Source organism: Ambystoma mexicanum, chromosome 3p (assembly GCF_040938575.1).
Source record: "Ambystoma mexicanum isolate Mex_15411 chromosome 3p, UKY_AmexF1_1, whole genome shotgun sequence".
Classification (NCBI taxonomy): domain Eukaryota; kingdom Metazoa; phylum Chordata; class Amphibia; order Caudata; family Ambystomatidae; genus Ambystoma; species Ambystoma mexicanum.
Window position 1 is genome coordinate 768,133,180 of NC_090925.1, and position 19,865 is coordinate 768,153,044.

General features: G+C 46.6%; 1 protein-coding gene across 2 annotated transcripts in view; it reads left to right on the plus strand.

Moving 5' to 3' along the window:
* The first annotated feature begins 422 nt into the window (after positions 1-422).
* The window catches only part of LOC138580843 (ras-related protein Rab-35-like), a 226,381-nt gene continuing 206,938 nt past the window's right edge, over positions 423-19,865 (plus strand). The window contains exon 1 of one of the 2 annotated variants that reach the window (XM_069651707.1): positions 423-1,159. In XM_069651707.1, coding sequence (XP_069507808.1) covers positions 1,096-1,159 — 64 coding nt within the window. In that variant the 5' untranslated portion in view covers positions 423-1,095. The remainder of the gene's footprint in view (positions 1,160-19,865) is intronic. The other variant, XM_069651706.1, reaches the window with a different exon arrangement.

Below are 19,865 nucleotides of genomic sequence, written 5' to 3' on the forward strand. Positions count from 1 at the left end.
CCCCTCTGTGCCCCTCCTAAATTTGATTCCTGGCGACGCCACTGTGTACAGGTTTTTATAAAGATTTTGCAAGCTTCCATTATAATAAGATTATAAAGATTAAAAATGAATACGATATTTATAATATATTTTATAACTGGATTTTAAAGGGCGTGCAGAGAAGCGGTGTATGGATTTTAGAATTGCATAAAATAAAGATATTTGTAATAATACAAAAGTGACTTTTACTCATAATAGCAGTTCTAATAATAATTATACCAGGCACCTGGATTCAAGTATTACCACAAAACGGGATGTACAGCAATGCCGATTCGCACAACGCTGTAAAAATGACGTGTAAACACAGAATAAACAGAGAGTTCCTTGCATCTATGAAAGCTGGGCACAACTTCAAGAATGTGAGTGGCATGTCGCACGGTGAAGGGCGGTTTCCTTGTACAGGGGCCCCGCCCTTCACTGCCCCTGGACGCATTGCTGCTTTAAGGCAGTGGGTGGGTGGAGGGAGGGAAGGAAGGAGGCGAACAGTGGACTGAAGGCTGGGGTGTGGGTGTGTGAGAGAAACAGAGCCGCTGCTGCAGCCCTGGCTTCCTGTCCGGAGGGAGAGGAGCAGCTCCCTGCAGATTATCCGTCTCTCTGCTGCTGGGCACAGGGATTATAACCCCCCACAAGTAAGGCTCTGCGCCACCGGATGCAGGCTGCGCCCGCCACCGACCTTCCCCTCCTCGCTTCTCGCCGGGACAGAGCGGGGCGGAGTTTAGAAGTTGGGGAGACAGCGGTGCCGCGTGCTTTGTTCGCCAGCCAAGACGTCGAAACAGCAGGGAAATCACCCAACCGAAAGGTGGCGCACTTTTTTTTTTCCACTTGTGATTGAGTGAAGGGCCCGCCTCGTAGGAAAGTGGGGGTCAACCCCCGCCATCAGCATCTCGTGGTGGTCCTTTGAGCACCCGTTAGTGCCCTCTGTGGCCGGAGGCGTCTCGCCATCCCAAGAATTGGCTTTGTGTGTTTTTGCGGATTTTGTTGGCAGTGGATCGTGGTTTGTCGGCAGTGTTTCTTTTCCCGGAATTGCACGCGTTTTGGGATCTCTTTCCCAAGAGGATGGGGATGGCGGCCGGGAAGGATTACGACCACCTCTTCAAGCTGCTTATCATCGGGGACTCAGGTACGCCAACTTTATCTTTATATTTAATTCCTCGCACTTTTCTTTGGAGGTGCTTTAACTTTCCCTTTTGTTTCGCAATTTTTTTTTAAAAAAATTTTTTTTGTCAAGTTCCAAGAGGGTGTTTTCCATGTACTGTGTTTGTGTTATTGGTTCCCTATTTGCTTGGCCACATGCAACTGGCATGGGGCGGCTCTCGCATACACTGTAGAAGTAATATTGGAGGCCGCGGACTGAAGTTGTGTGAAGGGGCATACACTGGCGTGGGGTACCAGTACTGTGTAAGGGGAAAACTGGAGGCCACCTAGACGGAGCTTGGGATGGTGGCCTTGGGATTAACCACTGGAGAAACTGTAATACTGGGAAAAGAAGGCTAACGGTGGAGTCTGTCCAGGACATCTGTGTAATGAACAGACAGACGTGCCAAGTGTGGACCGGCCGGGGGGGGGAGAGGGAGGCAGTTTACTGAGAAAGCAACTGTGTCATAAAGTACTCAAAACAAAAAGGAATAAGTTATTTGAAAGTATGCGATCACACAATATGTTAGGCATACTTACAGAAAACCTATGTCTTTTTATACGTACGTTATGACATATTTCGCCTTTCTGCCACAGCGCAGAGACTTCAGTGTCAAGGATGGAGGGGGTGTCATCCAATGTCGTCGGCACGATGACGACCATGGCAGAGAACCAATCAACGCCCCCCCTCCCCCCCGGCTGAGTCATGTTTAAGGTGGCTTGTGGTCTGATGCATAAAGGATACGTGACCTCGCAGTTTGTAATGGGATCAAGCCTGATTTGCATGTTTTTTCCCCTTCTATGATGGCATGGATGGCTGATTAAACAAAAAAAGAAAAAAAAGAGCCTGGAGAGTTGCCAAGGGCAGTGCCCGTGGTTGGGATTCGGTCATCTCCTTTCAACCTTCAGTTTTGCAAATGCCATGGCAGTCCCCTCTCGTGGTAACAATAGACTCCTAAGAGACTCGAATAGTGGGGGTGATGCATTCAGTGGAGGGGGGCCTGAGGGTGCATGCTGTGTGAAATAATGGCTTCAGTTTCAAAACCCAAGGGAGGTTTATACAGGCTTTCAGCACTGTTTACAATAATGTACACATTGGAAAGTAGTGTATCGCTTTAAAAAAGTATTGTTCATGCTATGAAATCCATGCTGTGCCTTTTTTCAAAACGGGGCATATCTCATAGTCATTCCATCAGATAGATCAGCCGATGTGTGTGAAGCGGTCGCTGCACTTTGCAGGTGGGATTCAAACCTAGGGACTTGAACAAGAGACCACTATTTTTGCCCCATACCTGAATCACTATAGTGATGTGACGGTATGACTATGAGATATGCCCTGTTTTGAGAAAGGCTCAGCATGAGCCGAAACACGTGTCAATAAAAAGGGCTCTGCCACGGGAGATTTGTGACATACAACTTGTTTGCACTTATCATTTCAGTGGATCAACTTCCCTAACATTTCTGAATATGTGTGGCGCTGTCACAGTGTGAAATTCTCAGAAACAGATCTAGTTAGAGTGGTACCCCACCAATTTCAAACTAACAGTGAAAAGTAAGGCTTATTCCACCACTGACCCTTTCATATCAACCAGATGCACAGGTACCATGTTCATGTATAATAGGGAAGGACCTGTAGTCTGTAGAGGCCAAACAAAAATCCCTTTGGGTTATGCCAGAGCTGTCTGCTGCACATGAGCCTGTAGATCACTCACTTCTCCCAGGCCTTCTGCAGAACACAATGGATCTAAGAGTGGCTACCCTCAAAGGGTTGGCCTCTTTCCTGGAGGTAATTTGCATGTCCCTCCCTAGACTTACTCCTGCAGTGTACCCCTGTGACAGAATGACATCTTGAGAAGGTAGGATAGCCGCAGCTTTTTTTAATAATTAAATGATGAAGGTAATTCTGTTTCTGAAGATGGGATCTGATGTTCAGACCCCACGTGCATCATGCACACATGTATCTTGCGTTTTCCCCAGCAGCTGCCCTGCAGTGGCAGCCAGGCAGCTTCAACGGTCAACTTGCATTTATGAACCATACGTTTCAACAGGAAGTGGAGGTTTTTAATGGTCTGCACCTCCTGGTTCAAAACATCATAATTGTATATGGCAACTGCCCAGTGGCAAGTATCTAAATGCAATCCATGTCTAGTTGTGATATGGTGGCTTCTGAAATTACATAACTAAACAGCCACAAGCATTGGGTATTCTATTATTGTCTGTTTGGTGAGCAGTGCCTCATTCATGGCAGGGCCTGGTGTGCATTAGCTGTTGGGTCCAGTCCAGGAAGCCTGTCTGGATTCCCCCTAAGGAGGGTCGACTCCTTCCTCCAGGGACCGGAAGACCTCCCTGCGAGGTCCTCTGGGAACTGGTGCTTCAAAGGCAGGTCTATTGCTACAGTGGCTTATTCACCCAAGGGTACTGGTTACTGGAGACGTTTTGATGTAGTCAGACCGAGGAAGGGGGCGTAGTAGCCAGAGGAGAGATAAGGGGGTGTAGTAGCCAGAGGAGAGGTTTAGTCTAAAGAGGGGTCCATCCATCTTGGATCTTGCTAGGGCTCCCAAACATCTTGACCAATGCCCACTTCCTGCAGACAAGGCTCTCTGGTTATGACATGAGCAGGCAAAGGGCACTTGTCACGGCATCCTGGATGGAACCCTTGACAACAGGCTTATCGGCTGTGGCATTTTGACTATAAAAAGGGGGAGACCTCTCCCCTTCATCTTTGGAACACTTTTGTAGAAGGATTCACCTCGAACTCTGTTGGAGGTACATTCTTCTCCAAAGACCTCAAACCGAGGTGATGACGGAGAGCTCCAAGAAAGTGGAAAGCTCTTCTCTCTAACCATTCCAGTGGCCTACTTGGGATGACCATCTGGCTGGACAAGGCCCACAGCAACTGAGACACTGGTACCCGGGCCCTAGTCCCTGCAGGTGACCAAACCCCACAAGTGATCTCTACACACCTTCCTGGTTGAGAACGGTAGAAGAAAGCTCTTGCCTTCAGCCTGGGACCAGGAGCTGGGGGTCTTCCAGCAACTGCAATTCCCAGAAAGCAGCCCAAAACCTGTTTCCCACCTGAGCCGGCTGGGCCATACTCTACTCGCTTTGAGTTGCCACTGGACCTTTTTAGCACTTAGTTGAAACTGCTTACTTGCTCTTTGAGCTGTCGACAACCTGGCTCGATTTTGTTGTGCCTCTACCACTGACCTGACTCCGTGCAAGCCATCAACTCGCCTTCCTCGACGCCGGCTTACCATTTGAATAGTACAGCAGTTTAACTGCAATGAAGCACCTAGAGGAGTGGCTTGAGCCCCAAAGACAAGAATCTAATGGTATTTGAAGTGTCCCTGCCCCTCTGGTCTGCATTACAATACTCTAATGACTTTAAGCCCCCTTCCCTACTTTTTGAAAGACCTATTCAAGAACGTTGACATTTTGCTGATGACCTTTTCCTGTGCAGCCATGTCTAAAAATGCAGGATCCAAAATTTGCACTCCTCGCTATCCTTTGGCTACTGATATTTGACTCTTGACGAGTACGAAAAGGTGTGCTGTGCTGTGCTGTGTGTGTGTATATATAGAATTTAGTGCCACAATACTGTTTTGTGTAGCTTGTGTCCCTCACGAAGCATATAGCCTGTCCTTTTTGACAAAAGCGATGAAGAGGGGTTTACCTGTCCGCTATTACTGTTTCAACTTTGTTATTGGGATCACTGCTGGTTTAGTGGCAGTGTGGGGCTGAGTACTACTTCTCGTCCCTCTCTACTCCTGCAGGGCAGTAGTCATTTCGATTTTCCTAACCCTCTATTTGATCAGAGCCTATACGCGAACCGTAGGAACCCTAATTGATATTGTCACAGTATGTAACCGTTCCATGCCGATGACGGTTAACTTGTGGTTGGACTTAGCAATGGCCCTTCACGATTAGAAATTATCTCTGATTAATTATGAAGTTTCCATGATCGAATGATGGCTTACAGACCGACCCTGCCTTACAAGACCAACTAAAATCCTTGCCTTTTTTGTCTTTCCCGCTCCGTTGTTGTATCCTTTAGTTGACCCATTTTTGAGCAACGCTCCAACAGTGATTTAAAGCAAAAAAAGTGAATAATTTTGAATGTAAGTTCGCTAAATCGGGCAGAAGAGTTCCCTTGATCTTTGATGCCTGAACTATTGTATTGGTCTGAACATCGTGATGGCAACCAAGACTTTGAGCCAGTTGAATCGGGTCCAGAAGAGTGGGGTAAGACTGTCTCTGTGCCTCAACATCTGAGGTCACATCTCCCTCACTATTGCCCAGCCCTTCTGAAGCAAAGAATGAAGTAGACCAATCTTTTTACAAGACGCAGTGTGTGCTTGGCCAAGGGTCTGAAAAAAATGTGTACTGCCGCCTCACCCATGGCCACCTAACATGGCCCTTCAGATCATCACACGTGGAGTACCATGGGACGTTACCCTGTAAAGCAGCAACTCTGGACTCCTTAAGGCTGGACATCACAGAATAGCGCCATGGTTTAGCGCCGGTGTTGTATTGAGGGTAACCTGCCACTGTAAATAAGATACTTTCCTTTTGTACTTACCACCTCCGCCTGGTCTTTGCGTCCTTGTCCCAATGCTGAATACTTCAATGTGTTTGAGGAATAGAGGCGCACCTTTTCACACACCCCAGGGCAATGTGACTTTCATCCTTTCGCCCGTCTCGACCTTTACTTCCTCGTAGCTTTTTTTTTTTTTCCTCGTCAGACCTGTTCTCTCACACGCCTTGCAGTCTTTCCTCCTCCCGCTCGACGAATGTTTGGCCTGCTTACACTGTTAAGATAAGGATATGTGCCCAACCTCCAGTCACAAGTTTGAGTCCTGACAGGGCTGACTCGGCTCTTTGGGCAACACGTCATCAAGGTGCTTAGACCAGAGAGGAACCTGTCACAAGCAGTACATGAGACCCAGGCCTCCAAATAAGATTTTAAAGTTGGGATTATTTTACTGTAAATTGGGTACTTAATTGATTTGCAAGGAGAGGAAAAAAGTAATTCCCATTGGCGTGGGGTTTACTTGTATTTTTCTATCAGAAATAAATACATTGCAATCCACAACAGATGTTGTGTGTTTTTTATTTTTTTTTATTATTATTATTTTTTAAATGTATATTTCTTAACAATTACTGAAGCTCCTTTTCGGATCGGGCAGTAATAATATTAGAGATCCTTCCTCTTGCACAGTGCTGCTGGTACCGGTGTGGCAAAAGTGTCAGTGGACCAGTGTGTGCTGGGGTGGGTGGAGGAGGGTGTGGGGGGCTGGTTCTTGCCTACAAGTTCTTTCGTATCTTTTTTTGCTGGGTATATTTGAACTCCCAAACATTATTTATTTATTGGGCCAATGTGCCTCCTTTTTAGGGAGTAAACGTGGCTGATGTAAGCTCGCTGTAGGGTTGATGAACATTTCACCGTGGAGGGTTCAAGACCTGTCGGGGGGGTGGGGGGGAGGATAAAATAGCTATTGGGAGCGATTTGATTCTAGCTTGTAGCTTAGAAGTTTTTGGTTACCTTAATGCGGACTATTACCTCGAGCTATTTTTTTACTTCTAAGATAACTGATGCCATACAAATTAATGCATGTGATACTATAAGTGTGTTGGTCCTTTGGGATTCCTATATGAATGCAACTGAATCCCATAACAATGTGATCTGGTGAGTTTCACTTTAAAAAAAAAAAGTGTACTTTTTCCTGTCATGTGCCTTGTGATGAAGTAGTCTTGTTTGCATTTTGGAATTCACAATAACCCGGCTTCACTCGTTGATCATAGGCCCAACACAGGGAATATGCTCATTCGTTCACTTTGAGCCTTCTTACAAGTTTTTCAGAATCATCCAGGCTTATTCTGCCACATGGCATGCTCGTTTACTGTTACATGTTTGTTGCGTAGCCCCCTGACTCCCCACCCCCGTTCCAGGATTGGTGGAATTGCTGCTTGGGGTAATTCCGTTGAAATGATGTATTTGTCTCCCATGTGCTGAGGGTAGTTCCTCAGATTTACCTCATTAAAATTGCTGTAATTCCCTTATTGCTATGTTTTCAAAGGGCTACCACCAGAGTCGTGTCGAGGCCATTTCATTTCAATGTGCAGAATTAAGAAAAAAAATGGATATGAAATAATTATGTTCTATTTTTACCTAATTACATTTGAAGACCTCTACAATATTCCAAGATTCGAAATTGAGGTTTGGTGTGCAGGGGCTAAAACCAGCTCTTGGGTGTCCGGCATCACCCTGTAGGGCAGGAGCTACCAGAGATGCTCCTTTTAACGTTTTGTCCCTTTTTTGTATGAACCATTTTGTTTAAATGTGTGTTAGATGTGTTCTATTTCCTCTTTATTAACATTCTCATATACTCCTTTAATGTCACATGCACATGCTTGGAAAGCACCAGTCGGCACCAGGAGCCAAAGTAGTGATTGGATTCAATCTAACCAGGCTCTACTATGCTAGAAGCAGTAACTAAACTCCCAGCTCCCCTCAATTTCGAACCCTGATGCCCTCCAGATCGTAAGTGGGGACAAAGTTACAATGCACCATGGACGCAGAAAGTCGCTCCCGCCCACATGCACGTTTGCTACTTGTAAAGAGTCAATCACCAGATAGTGGCAAGTTCCAATTTTGAGGCCTGCCGTGAACAGTCACTTCTTAATGGAGTATGTGAAATCGCATCAGTCTCGCGTAGAAGTTAATTTGCTGCACACCCCTGAAGTCGGGAGAGTTTTGTGTCTGCTGTGATGACTCCTGCAGAATCCTCACTGAGCCCTAGCCTAAGATCTCCGCACATGTGGCCGTGGGAAGGCAGCCGCTATCTGACCCTAGCCCCGGGAGCAGCATGAGTGAGGTTCACATTGTAGGAGATGGCTGTCAGGGGTGGGGGGGAGTTTGGTGGTGGTGGGGGGTTTGGTGCCTCCGTTGGTGCAGAATTCATCTTGCTCTGAAGATGAGATTCCCATAATCCCCAAATACACAATGACATGCTGTCATTGTACAAGTCCCTCCCATAAAACTACTCAAAGAACATGCTATGAAAAATAATCTAACCAAAATGATATGTACTTTGGGGGTGGAGGAATTAAATATAATATTCTTTAATAGTCCCGATCATGTCTTAAATAGAGATCCTAGTCCAATGTTAAAACAAAAACCTTTTACACAACATCTCCTAATTCAAACAACTATCATTTCACAAAGCAATCAAAACGATCCAAATATAATGCCTGTGGTACTGAGAAGAGGAGCTCGGAGTTGGTAAGGATCAACAATGCCATTGACCAAAATTAGCAGTTTAGTTGTTATAGGCCAAAACGCCTGAGTGGGATATTTACTCCAGAATGATTTGCAGCTGAAGGAGTAGCAGAGGCAAAGACAGACCAGAGTGTACGTTCAGAAGCAGAAAGGCAAACACCAGATGATTCTGACATGGAGACCTGCAACATTGCAGAGTAAGCGCAGCTGGAAGCGGTGTCGGGGACTAGAAGTCTAGCCAAGAGGGAGATATGCTCCCAAGCCGATGTGTGGCGTTTTGGTGTGCAGGCCAGTGCAGAGTATCAATAGAGCTGTCGGAGCCCTGGAAAGCAGCCGTGCAGACTGCTGAAGATACCCGGGTGCTGGTAACCGAACAGACAGAAGGTCCACCCCAGCATCAGCGAGGGGAAGGGAAACGCCAAGGAAAACCGGTGAGTGCGCCTGACATGAAAGGTGACCCCGGGACTGTCCGAAAAGGATGTTTAACAGAAACTAATAATTTTGAATACCGAACAAATAATGCAGTACGAAGGCGGCAAGGGCGTATTCCCCCTCACATGGGACACCAACTAGGGGAAACCTGTAACCCGCATTGCCAACAGCCAAGAGTCTGTAAAGAAGCAATACAGAGGCGGAAGGGGCACAACTCCCCTTATATGGGGTAACAACTGGGGGGGACCCATAACCCACATAGCCAAGAGACTATGAAAAGAGACACATTGTTCAACCCTCCTCATATAGGATACTGGTGTGGAGAATCTTGGAATAACTATTGCCACTAAGCACAATTATAGTTGTATGAGTTTTACAGGCAGGTGAGTAAAGCAGGATAGGGATCAACAATAGTTAGTGCTGGCAGGCGAGTGGACCAGGAAAGACGATGTTTTGAGGTGTATGATTGTGGCAAGAAGTGTGGCATTATCAGAAGTAGTTGCTGTTCTATCCTGACAGAATTATTCCATTTGAAGAAGAAATGTGATATGCTGACAATTGCTTCATATCTTATTAAAATCAATTGCCTTGATTTATGAAATTGTGTTTTGAGAGAGAGAAATATATATGTGCCTTACTAAGAAGGGTATTGGGGAAAAACACCAATTGCTTTGACTTGTGGAAGGAACAGGTGTTTATGAAAGAGACATTTACTTTAACAAGCGGATTTTCGCATTTGACAGAAAAGATCTTTTGTGTTGAACTGAACTTTGTTAAATTGGAACTTCTACTTGGGCATTACTACACTGATCCAGGGGAAGGGAATCCAACCCTAATTCGAAGGAGTACTTCAAAACCTGATAAGTTTGAACTTTTATACTACTGTGTTGAATTGAAGACAGCCAAATATTCCTTGTGTTATTTTGTTGTATGCTTTTGTGTGAGGGTCGGAGACTTTTGGACACTAGGCTATGTTTCTTTAGTTTAGTTTGCTAGGTGGGAACCTCCTCGTTAGGATAGGGAAAGATTGGTGTTTTTTCTCACCCCTTTTCATTGAATAAATGGAAAACATTGATAACTTTACTTTTGTGTGTGTCTCGAATTTCTGACCATTCACTTTGCTTATTAACTCTTTATTTCAGTCCCTGCATGTAAGGGCATAATGTGATATTTATTTGAGGCTTCTTTACCATAGCTGTTCCCACCTCAACCCCCTTCTCACCTCACACCTGCGGTCGTTTCAATGGCATCTACTGTTGTCCAGCTGTTCTAGTAACCTTATTGTCTCTGGAGGAAACGAGGATAAACAAATGGCTTCTTTTGTCGTATCTCTTCATTGTCTAAGATGCTATTTGCCTCCTATTGTTTGTAAGAGTCACAGTAGGATATCCCTCTCTCCAATAGATTCTCATGATTTAATCTCCATTTTCATGGTGACTCTCATCATGACACTCTTTGATTTGCCTGCTTGGGAGTTTTAGTCCACAAAAATAATTCAACTGCTGTGCTTGCGGTTAGGATTCCCAGTGGCAGCCCTGCACATGCTTCCTTTCTGGCCTGGAGATCCTGAACAAGCCCCCTTGCGGGTGGGGACAACTAGATGTCTTGGGTAGTTGGGGTCCACACACTTATCACACCGTCTTGTTCAGTCTCCTGTGCACAGTGACCTACACATTCTTTCCCGGTACCATTGTCAAACTTGATTGAGGCTACGTGCTCCCCTGCTTCTTTCTTCAGTGGGATCCTGGAAAGCCTGGTGTGAAAGCAGTGGATGATTGTGTCCCACCATGTGTGTGCCCCATTGTTAAGCGTTGTGCCCGCCCCCCTTGTGCTGTGGATGAGGGATTATTCTACAGAGAGGAATTCGGAGAAAGGGAAGCCAAGTGTGGACAGCAGACATGTCTCCTGCAACAACTGACCGTATATTTCCAGCAAGAAGCCAAGAACTACACCCAAAAAGCTCTAAATGGGGAAAGAGTGTCTTGAGGCAATACATTTGCAAATGCAAATATATCCTTGTAGACATTTTCCAAACAAACTTGATGAGTAACAGTTTCTTGTTCCTGGATTCTTTGTCTTTTTTCAACATGACCTTGAGCCGAGGACAATATTCCGTCCTTGAGACCTGCTATGGTTGCTTCTGTCGGATTCATGACACTTCCATGCTGGGGACACATTTTGGCTGATCAAAGCTCAACCCGGCAGGTGATTATTGCAGGTTTTTTGAAAATATATGTTCGTGCAGCAACATTTCTAGTTGCAAGCTACTAGCCAGCCATAATATGTCACTGGCCCCCTCAATCCTATACAAAGAGGGAGAGCACAATGTGTTACTCGCCAAGAGTCAATTATGACTAGCATATGGCTAGTGGCGTGTGCATATTTTGTGTCGGGATATGTTTATTCTGGTGCCTGGATTTGTGTGTGCCTGCATCGGGTTATTATATGAGAGGTGGAAATAGGCCCTGAGCCCGGTCACCCTTCATGACATGCCCGCTACATATTATAAACTGTTGTCGCTTGGCATGCTCTTTAATGCCAAATAACTATACACTCTTTGCACACCCATACCATTTTTGTTCTTCCTTCCTTGCTGGCCAGCTGCCAGTGTGTCTCTGGCTAGCGGGTAGAAGCGATGCAGCTCCCCACTCGCACTCTAGGAAGTGCCGCAATGATTGGTCAGAACTGGTCACTGAAGTCTGACCAGTGCTCCAGATAAGATTTGAAAGAGGGAGAATGTTGTTCTTTAACTTTTGTTTTTTAAATGTTGCAATTAAAATAATTGTTTAGTGAGTAAAATAGCAATCCCGAAATAGTATTTTATAAATGAGTAAAAATGTTGTTTTACCTGTAAAACGTAAATGTTTTTGTAATAATTATTTATTTGCACCTAGTTATACATGCACATTAAAATATATATTGCCATCTCTTCAGACCAGGCAGTAATGATACAATGAAAATGGATACTTTGACAAACGTGTGCCCTCTTGTTGGCCACTACATTTCGTGCACCTAGTTTTATAAACTGAACTTTGTTCTGAGACGTAAATCATTATTTTATGGTTTCACCAGTTGCTCCTTTTGGCTTCACGCACTAAACTTACTGTCCGAAGCACGCCCTACGCATCGTCCTACACTTGCAACACTCAGCTGCAGCCAACACAAGGGCAAGCTGCATCTTGGGACCCTGAAATTTGGCCTCGTTGTTAACGAAGACTATGATCCCGTCCAAGTCGACTATGATCCCGTCCAAGTCAGGAGGAAGTCTCCTCCAAAAGAATAACTCAAAACAGTTGTCAGTGGCACGAACTACAGTTGCCTCTCAGAAACCTCCAGGCAAGTATGCATTATGCATGGCTCTTGGAGGTCTAAGCCTCTGAGATCCATGCATAGTTTCATGTTGCCCAAAGGATTTTGGTGCTACAACTATAGTGGTAGCCACTCTGTTGCCTTTACCCTCTCACTGAACCTAGCATCACATTTAGTTCCTTCAGACTCTTGTAATAGCATGCCAGAAGACGGGGCTGTTCCGATCAACAATATCACAAGTTAGCAGAGTATCTAGGGCCCATCCGAAACCTTCGCCCCGGCAATAATGGAGGACTCTGCCATGTGGCAAATATGTTGTATTTTATTCTCCAATAGACTGGGATCATACAGGAAATCGCACATTTCGGCAATCTCAGCGTCTGAGCCTGTCACCCGGTTTTGGGTTGTGGTGATGTGAACCCCCTATTGGTTAACTCGGGCATACTACCTATAGTACCCATATCGATTCTAACACGGTCTGGTGTCTTCGCCTGAGGCTTCCTCCAAAACGATCTATTATTTTGTGGCAGGGTAACACGAAGACCATTGGCCCGTGCAACATTCTACACCACCCCATAATCTGAGCAGCTGTGTTGGGTCCCCCCCCCAACCCCCCCCCCATGCCTGGAACCCTGTTTCGTTCGCAGCGCTCAGTTTACCTTTTCATGTTAATGGGGGAATGCAAATTTGCTTTGTGACTAAAGCTGCTATTTCGTGTTGTCACTAGTGTTGTCATCACAGCTGGACCTTGTCATCAGTCAACCTGATCCATTGATGAGGCACCTGTCTCTTCGAAACAATCAACTGGATAAGGTTTAAAGGGTCGGCTGAGAGAATATCTCTTTGCATATGTGGGATACACTGGCACGCCTTGTGATTGGCCGAACAGTGAGTTGCATCATTCGTTTCCCATTCTTCGGGCTGACATTCGCATAGGGAACATGAGGGCCACTCTTATCTCTGTAATGAAGACCTCCACAATTTGCATATGTCACTAGCCATTGGCTACTGATAATTGACTCTTGGTGCGTAGGAAATGGTGTGCTACGTGCATGTGGAGAAGTGAACTGGCAAGTAAATGCCTGTCTAGTAGTCTGGAATTTTGGAAATGCCAATTTTACATAAGGGCTACTTCCAGGCAGTCTGCTTTGCTTATCCTGTAATTACTGGGGAGAGGTAGTAGAGTGGGTGTTGGACCCCCAAGCAACAAGGATGGGAACTAGGTGGTGTTTGATTTGGGGGACGGGGAGGAGGTGGGCTGACTGGATGGGAAGGAGTGGAGCCTATCGGTGGCTACGGGGATACCCCCTGCACACGAGGAAGGTGGGGGGTGAAGTGGGGTAGCAAAACGTATTCACTGCAGGCTAAAGCCAGACCAAGAAACTGGCTTCAGCAAAAGGCACTGGGGGGATTCACAAGGAAGCAGCATTTTTACCCATTTTGTATGTGCGAGTGTTGTTCAAATTTTGCATAGTGATGCCAGTTCACCAGGTTGCTGCCCAGTGTATTAATCATTTTGGCAGTCTGCCTTGTCTGCTGCACAACATACCACCCGTGATGGAAATGCTTATTTTGCCAATATGTTCTTTACTGGGGAAATGTCCACACCGCTGCAGCAAATTGCACATTTATCATGCTATCCTATGTATGACCCTATTCTAGCAGCTTCGTTGTCACAGATGTGTCATCAAAAGGCTGATAGCCCATGTACGCCATTGTGTGCATACATGGGTAAACCTTCTCCCACAGCCACACCTATACCCAAACAGGAACACGCATGCTCACTTCCGGGAGCAGCACTACTTAAGCTCGAAAGCACATGTGTACACCACTCAGGAGGTAGTGGCCCGCACTTGTGCATGCACTGCTATTCCCGCCACACCACCCTGGAAGGCAGCGGCTTTAATGTGCTGCGAGCCACGGTACCCACACAAGCAACCAACCCCCCCCCCCCGCCCCCTCAATTGTTTAGTAATGTAGAGTGCTCCTAGCCCTGTCCTTCACTGTACACACGTTTTGAAGGCGATTGCCAACATTACACTTTAACATAAATGTCTTTGTTAACCTTATTGGGCGGGTCTGCCACTATAAGAGGGAGCAATCTCCCTAGACTCCTATTTTCTATCCATGTGGCCAAAGATCTCCAACATCTGCCGCACGAGGGGGGTGTAAGTACGGGCGTGGGTGAGGGTAGGTTTCAGGAGTAATGAAGATCACCAGTTAGTCATGGGGCAACTGCCTCCTCGTCCAAGTCCTTGCTCTCTTGAAGTGTACCCAATACAGTGTAGATGCAACCAATGAACCGCTCGGGATTGAGAAGTGGAGAAACCTGTATTCCTGATGACTGAAGGAAGGTTTACTGCAGCATTCAGGACTGTGTGAGCCAAACCTTGCATCAGCCTGCCCCGCCAGGGGCGCAGCCCACATAGCGCCTCTGCCAGGGTCCTAAGTGGAGGTGTCCCTCACCTCTGTCCATGTAGTAACTACACCCCTGATGGAGTGACATTGCACTCCTGGTAGGCACCGCACAGCCCTCCTCGAATATGCCCAGGCAATGGTGTCTTTAGGACTCCAGCAGACGGACAGTGTGGGAGCTTTTGCTTTTGTTGTTGTTGTTGCTGGAGGCACTAAATGTCACTAACGGGCTGTTAATTCTCTGTAGGTGTGTGAGAAGGACTTGCCACACATCGAAGTGTGTGATGGAATCCACCTCTTCCACTGAGTGACCTTTGGCTGGGAACGAAAGATAATTTCTTGGGAGAGGTGGAATGTTGACACCACCATGGGTCCCTCCCAAAGGCGGTACAATGGGGAGACCACCAGGTAGAGGGAATTACATAGCAGGTTTCGATTTTAGGAACCGGCGCTAAATCCAGGTAAGAACTACAGTGGAGGAACCAGGAGCTTCTAGGAGTTGGTACTTTAATCTTTCCCCATTATGTATGATCCATTGTATTCAAATCTGTCCTTGATGTGTCCGAATTCTCCTTTTTATTAAGATTCTTAAATACTCCAAGTTAATGTCACATATGTATATTTGAAAGGTACTAGTTGGCCTGGGGAGCCAAGAGTAGCTCTTGATAGCTACTGGTTTCAAGCTAACCATGCTCTCTTAGGCTAGAAGCAGGAGGTAAAAGGCTCCCACCGTCCCCAATTCCCATATTCTATTTTCTGACTTTCTAGTGACTTCAAAAACGTATTTCATCGTGAGAAAGTTGGTCCAGCAGAGATGAGTGCTTCAACGTGTGCACCCTGCAGGGCTCCAAACACCTCCAGGAGATCCGAGGCAGAAGTATGAGATTTGATTTGGAAGCAAGATATTACAAAGCTCTTAAGCAGTCTAATGGTCAGCAGTTCCTCCTGATGGTGGCCCGTTGTCCTTTTAGAGGCGAGTGAGAAAAGCCCAGCGAAGAAAGCCCCTTCTACAGGAACTGGGTAAAGACTGGAGCCGCACCCTCCAGTGGGAACACCTCCATTCTGGTAGCAACAGGTGATGAAGGACCTTCAGTGATCGGCGTGGAACCTTAGAGTCGAATAGTTCAATGGGTGGTCAGTGTTTGCGCTATCGACCTCATTTCTTTTTTCCCGAAGGATTCAGGTTATCTGAGGGACTGGGAGAAAGACACAAGCATCCAACCCACAATCCTTTGGTTCTTGAAATCTGAAGCAGAGAGGGGTAGTAGAGCCTTCTCAGACGAGGTGAAGTTGTCAATCGTGGGGCCCACCTTCCGGCTCCCCCGGCTTTGTGACCAATAATGCACCCTGGGGCAGTCACCAGCCCAGGGAAGTCCAGTAAGACCCCTGATGGCATCCATTAGAGTTCCTTCTCGGGAGGATAGCTTGGGGGCAACAAGCGCACCTTGGAAGCAAGACGATGAAGAGCAACACAAGTTCGACCCCCGGGCCCATGCTTAAACCTCTGGGTATTAAGCACATTATATATAACCAATTATAATTACGCCTCATATCTGTGGCCCTGAGAGACATGAGACCCGTCCCCCAAAAGCCCCCCCTGCAGCCCCAACACCCCACATAATCCCACACACCAGTGCAAAGGCTATCCACTCCAGGAGACTGAACCTTGTGCCCCCTTGTTGATTGATCTATGCCAGTACCTGTAGTGGTGTCTGTAATCACAATGACCGTCCGGCCCTAAATTGAGCAGGCAAGGGACCTCCGGGCCCTGAAAATAACCTCAACCTCCCACCAAAGTATCACACTGTAAACTGTATAACAGTGGTATGCAAACTGTGGGGCGTAAACGCCTAAGTGGTGCGTGGCTTCATAGCCAGAGTGGCACGCAACCACAGTTCAACAATAAAATCTTGGATTGGACTGCAGCTGTTTTTAGTCCAGAGAGGCAGCCCATTCACGATGGCCCCCATCGCACACGCCTGATATGGAAATGGACGCATCCTGGAAGTGTTTCTTCCGGTTTTAACTCCTTCCATGCTGCGTTTGTCTGTGGCCTTTTTCGCGTCTGGAGCAGCAGGACCTAAGGTCAGTAGGTCACGTTCCAGGTGCTTACCCTCCATGGGTGCCCACTGCCCGCCGGCATCTCGAGTTTGCAGAGCACCACAGCTCCACTTTCATGTATCAATGGTCTCTGATCTTTAGCTTCATTGTGAATGATGTTTCTGGGTCACCCTGATTAAAGCATGCAAACCTACTCCAGGCTATTTTTTTAAAAAAATAATTGGTAATGGTAATTATTTTACATTGCATATGTGGCAAACAAGACGTTTTACTGAATTTCTGCAGCACACTGCCTGGTGCGGCCGTGCAAGTTGCAACCCTTTACTTAAGCAGGTTGTGTTGTTTGTGGGCTCCCACTACATCGTAACAAATGGGTCTTCTTAAAATATCCTCTCCCCACACTTTGCTTTCCCGGTTGCCATCACAGGTGTTGTTTGTTTAAACATTGATTTGTATATATAGTTCCTTTCCTGTATGCATTGTGCCGTCTGCCCAGCACTCCTTTCCATCTGAAACTAGTTCATTCTCTCAGGCTAAAGAGGTCTTAGATGCCAGCCTCGTTAAAGATGCCAGAGAGGACACCACCTTCCTCCTGTAGCCTCGTGCCCGCGGGATGCTTCTCCAAAGCCGCATTAGGCTTGGGCCTGAACTGTAAATCCAATTTACTCCTGACTCGCCTTCTATCCCCTTATGGAATTCGCCGTCTCCTCCCTCCCCCGCCCCCCCCCCCCACTCACATTCCCAATCCCTTTAGGACTGTGGCTGGTTTTAATACACGCTTTGCCCATCTGCACCTACTGAGTAACTGATTTATTTATTTTATTCCTTTCTTCGCATAAACAAACACCCAGACCAAATCGTAGCAAAAAAGCATACAGTGTGGAAGATAGCGAGAGGCTTTTTTTTCCCCTTGCCTTTGTCCACTCTGTAGTGCTTCCCATGGAGGAGGAGAAAAAGAAGGTATGGCATGCTTCTTTTCTGTTTTGGCTGTGCCATTCGCTCTGTTTTTGTTGTGTATTGTAAGGCACACAAACGCTGCCTGACATCTGCCTCCAAGCATTTTCGGGAATAGTGACGCGAGTGTTTATAAATAGTTGGACAAACTTCTGTTCACACACAGCCGATGTTTACGTTCTAATGCTGTGGGGATTGAAATTATGCTCTGGTGTTGTGAGGAATTCGACCATCCGACCGGTGGGTGTGCACTCGTGTGGGCTTTTTTGAAATTTTAAAAGAAATTGAATGATCGTAGATCTGTGTGGGGCTAATCTGCACACATTTTCCTATGCTATTACTTGACAGAAACACAGACCTGTGTACTCTGGGTGAACACAGCCTATATGCGCCACACCCCATTATATATAGTTGGAATATGACAGTCAAGAGAACATCAAGGCATATCTTTCTACGGAAATATCTTCCTACTCAAGCTCTTTAATCCCCCATGTCCAACTCCTTGAGGGTCATTCGCTTCTCCAAGCAACGAGTTGGGGGCAGATCTCTTTCTTCAGCTGGTGCCTCCCTGTGGAACAGCCTCCCTGCCTCTCTGAAACTTGAGCAGCACCATCTCTGGTTTCGGAAGCTCCTCAAGACCTTCCTCTTTGCTTCTGCCTTCTCTCTTCCTCCCCCTGCTGATCTCCTATCCGATGCATGCACTGGTCAACTGGCTAACCTTTGAATTCGGTCCCTGCCTGTCCAGCTGCATACCCGCACTGCCTCCTGGCACCCCATGCACTTGTGGTCTGTATATGTAACCCTTCAGTTTCCTTTCCTGTAATTATTAGACACCTTTTGTCTGCACTTCTAATACTCGCACTTGCCACCTGTTGGCTGCACTTGTGTTGACTCCTTGTCCTGCACTTGTCCATCCTCGGACGGCCCATCTCCTGGCACTTCTCCCCCTCCCCTGCACTTGCGCATTCTCAATGTGACTAGGCCTAGCAAGATTGTTGTTTTTTGTCCTCCCTCTGTTTCCCCCTCCCTTGCCACACCTTGAAACACTTGTGTATATGCGTGTTATAAATGCCATATCATATAGCATACCAGAAGGGGGAAGGCAAAACCTTCATCTTGCCATGGCCATCTTAATTAACGAACAAAGGCTCCATGGATCTGCCCTTTCCTTTGTTAGCAGCTGGTATCACCCTCGCATACTAATGAGAATTAATTCAAACAGTCCCACGGGAGGCCTGGTCGCAGTACTAACAAAGGAAAGGAAAAACCCCAACAACTTTTGATATGCACTGTGTCAACCTGAAGTCATCTCTCGCCTCTCAGTATCGAGGGCAATGACCTTTCATGTTGTGAACTATGTATTTACAGTAGTCGTCCCCGCGGGGGGAGGGGGGGGCATTCATATTCAGAAGTTACGGATATGTGGTTTGGAGGAGACCAAAAGTCTGGTCCCGCTGCAGCTTCAAGGGAGACCTGCCGCTTTAATCAGGAGCCACAGACAGCTCAATTATTTAGAGAGCCCCTTTGATCCACAACAGAAAGGAAGATGAGTGGGACTTAGTATTACATGTTTTCACCTCTTTATCTTTTCTGTTGCAAAGCACTCATGACTTCATGCATACAGGAGATTTTTGGCGGGGACCCAAGATTGGTTCATTAAGGTAGGCTTAGCCTACACCAATCCCTAGGGCCCATTTTGCTTTACGAGTCGAGCCCCTCTTTTGTGCCTATCATCTAGAAAGGAGTAACAAGAAGAAATCATTTGGACCCTGGCTGAAGGTACAGTCTGCCTTATAGTTTCCGCCAGCGAAGGAAGGCCAGGATTTCCAAAGAGGGAAGCAAGATCTCTCCCCTAAACATCTCACAGGTAACACAGGGAGATTATGAAACCAGAGGACCCTCCAGCTGCTTCAAAACTGGAACCCAGCCAGAACACAGCATGCCCTGCTAGGCTCTGAAAGCAAACTTCCTAGTTGGGGGAAGTGCCAGAAAGTTTCTTAACCAAACCAACGACAAGGTGGCAAAGCTGTTACCTGCAACACTCTCCTCTGCTTTGGGCCGTCCGCCTTAAAGGACAACATGAGCCAAGTGAACAAACTAGAGGGAGTGCATCAACGAGCATTAACCAGCGTCCGCCTAAGCCCCTCAAGCTGCAACCGACTGCACCACTGACTGTTGCCACGCGGCAGTCTCAATGTCATCCGAGACGCCTAGACCCAGTGTTTCAGACCTGCCAACCAGC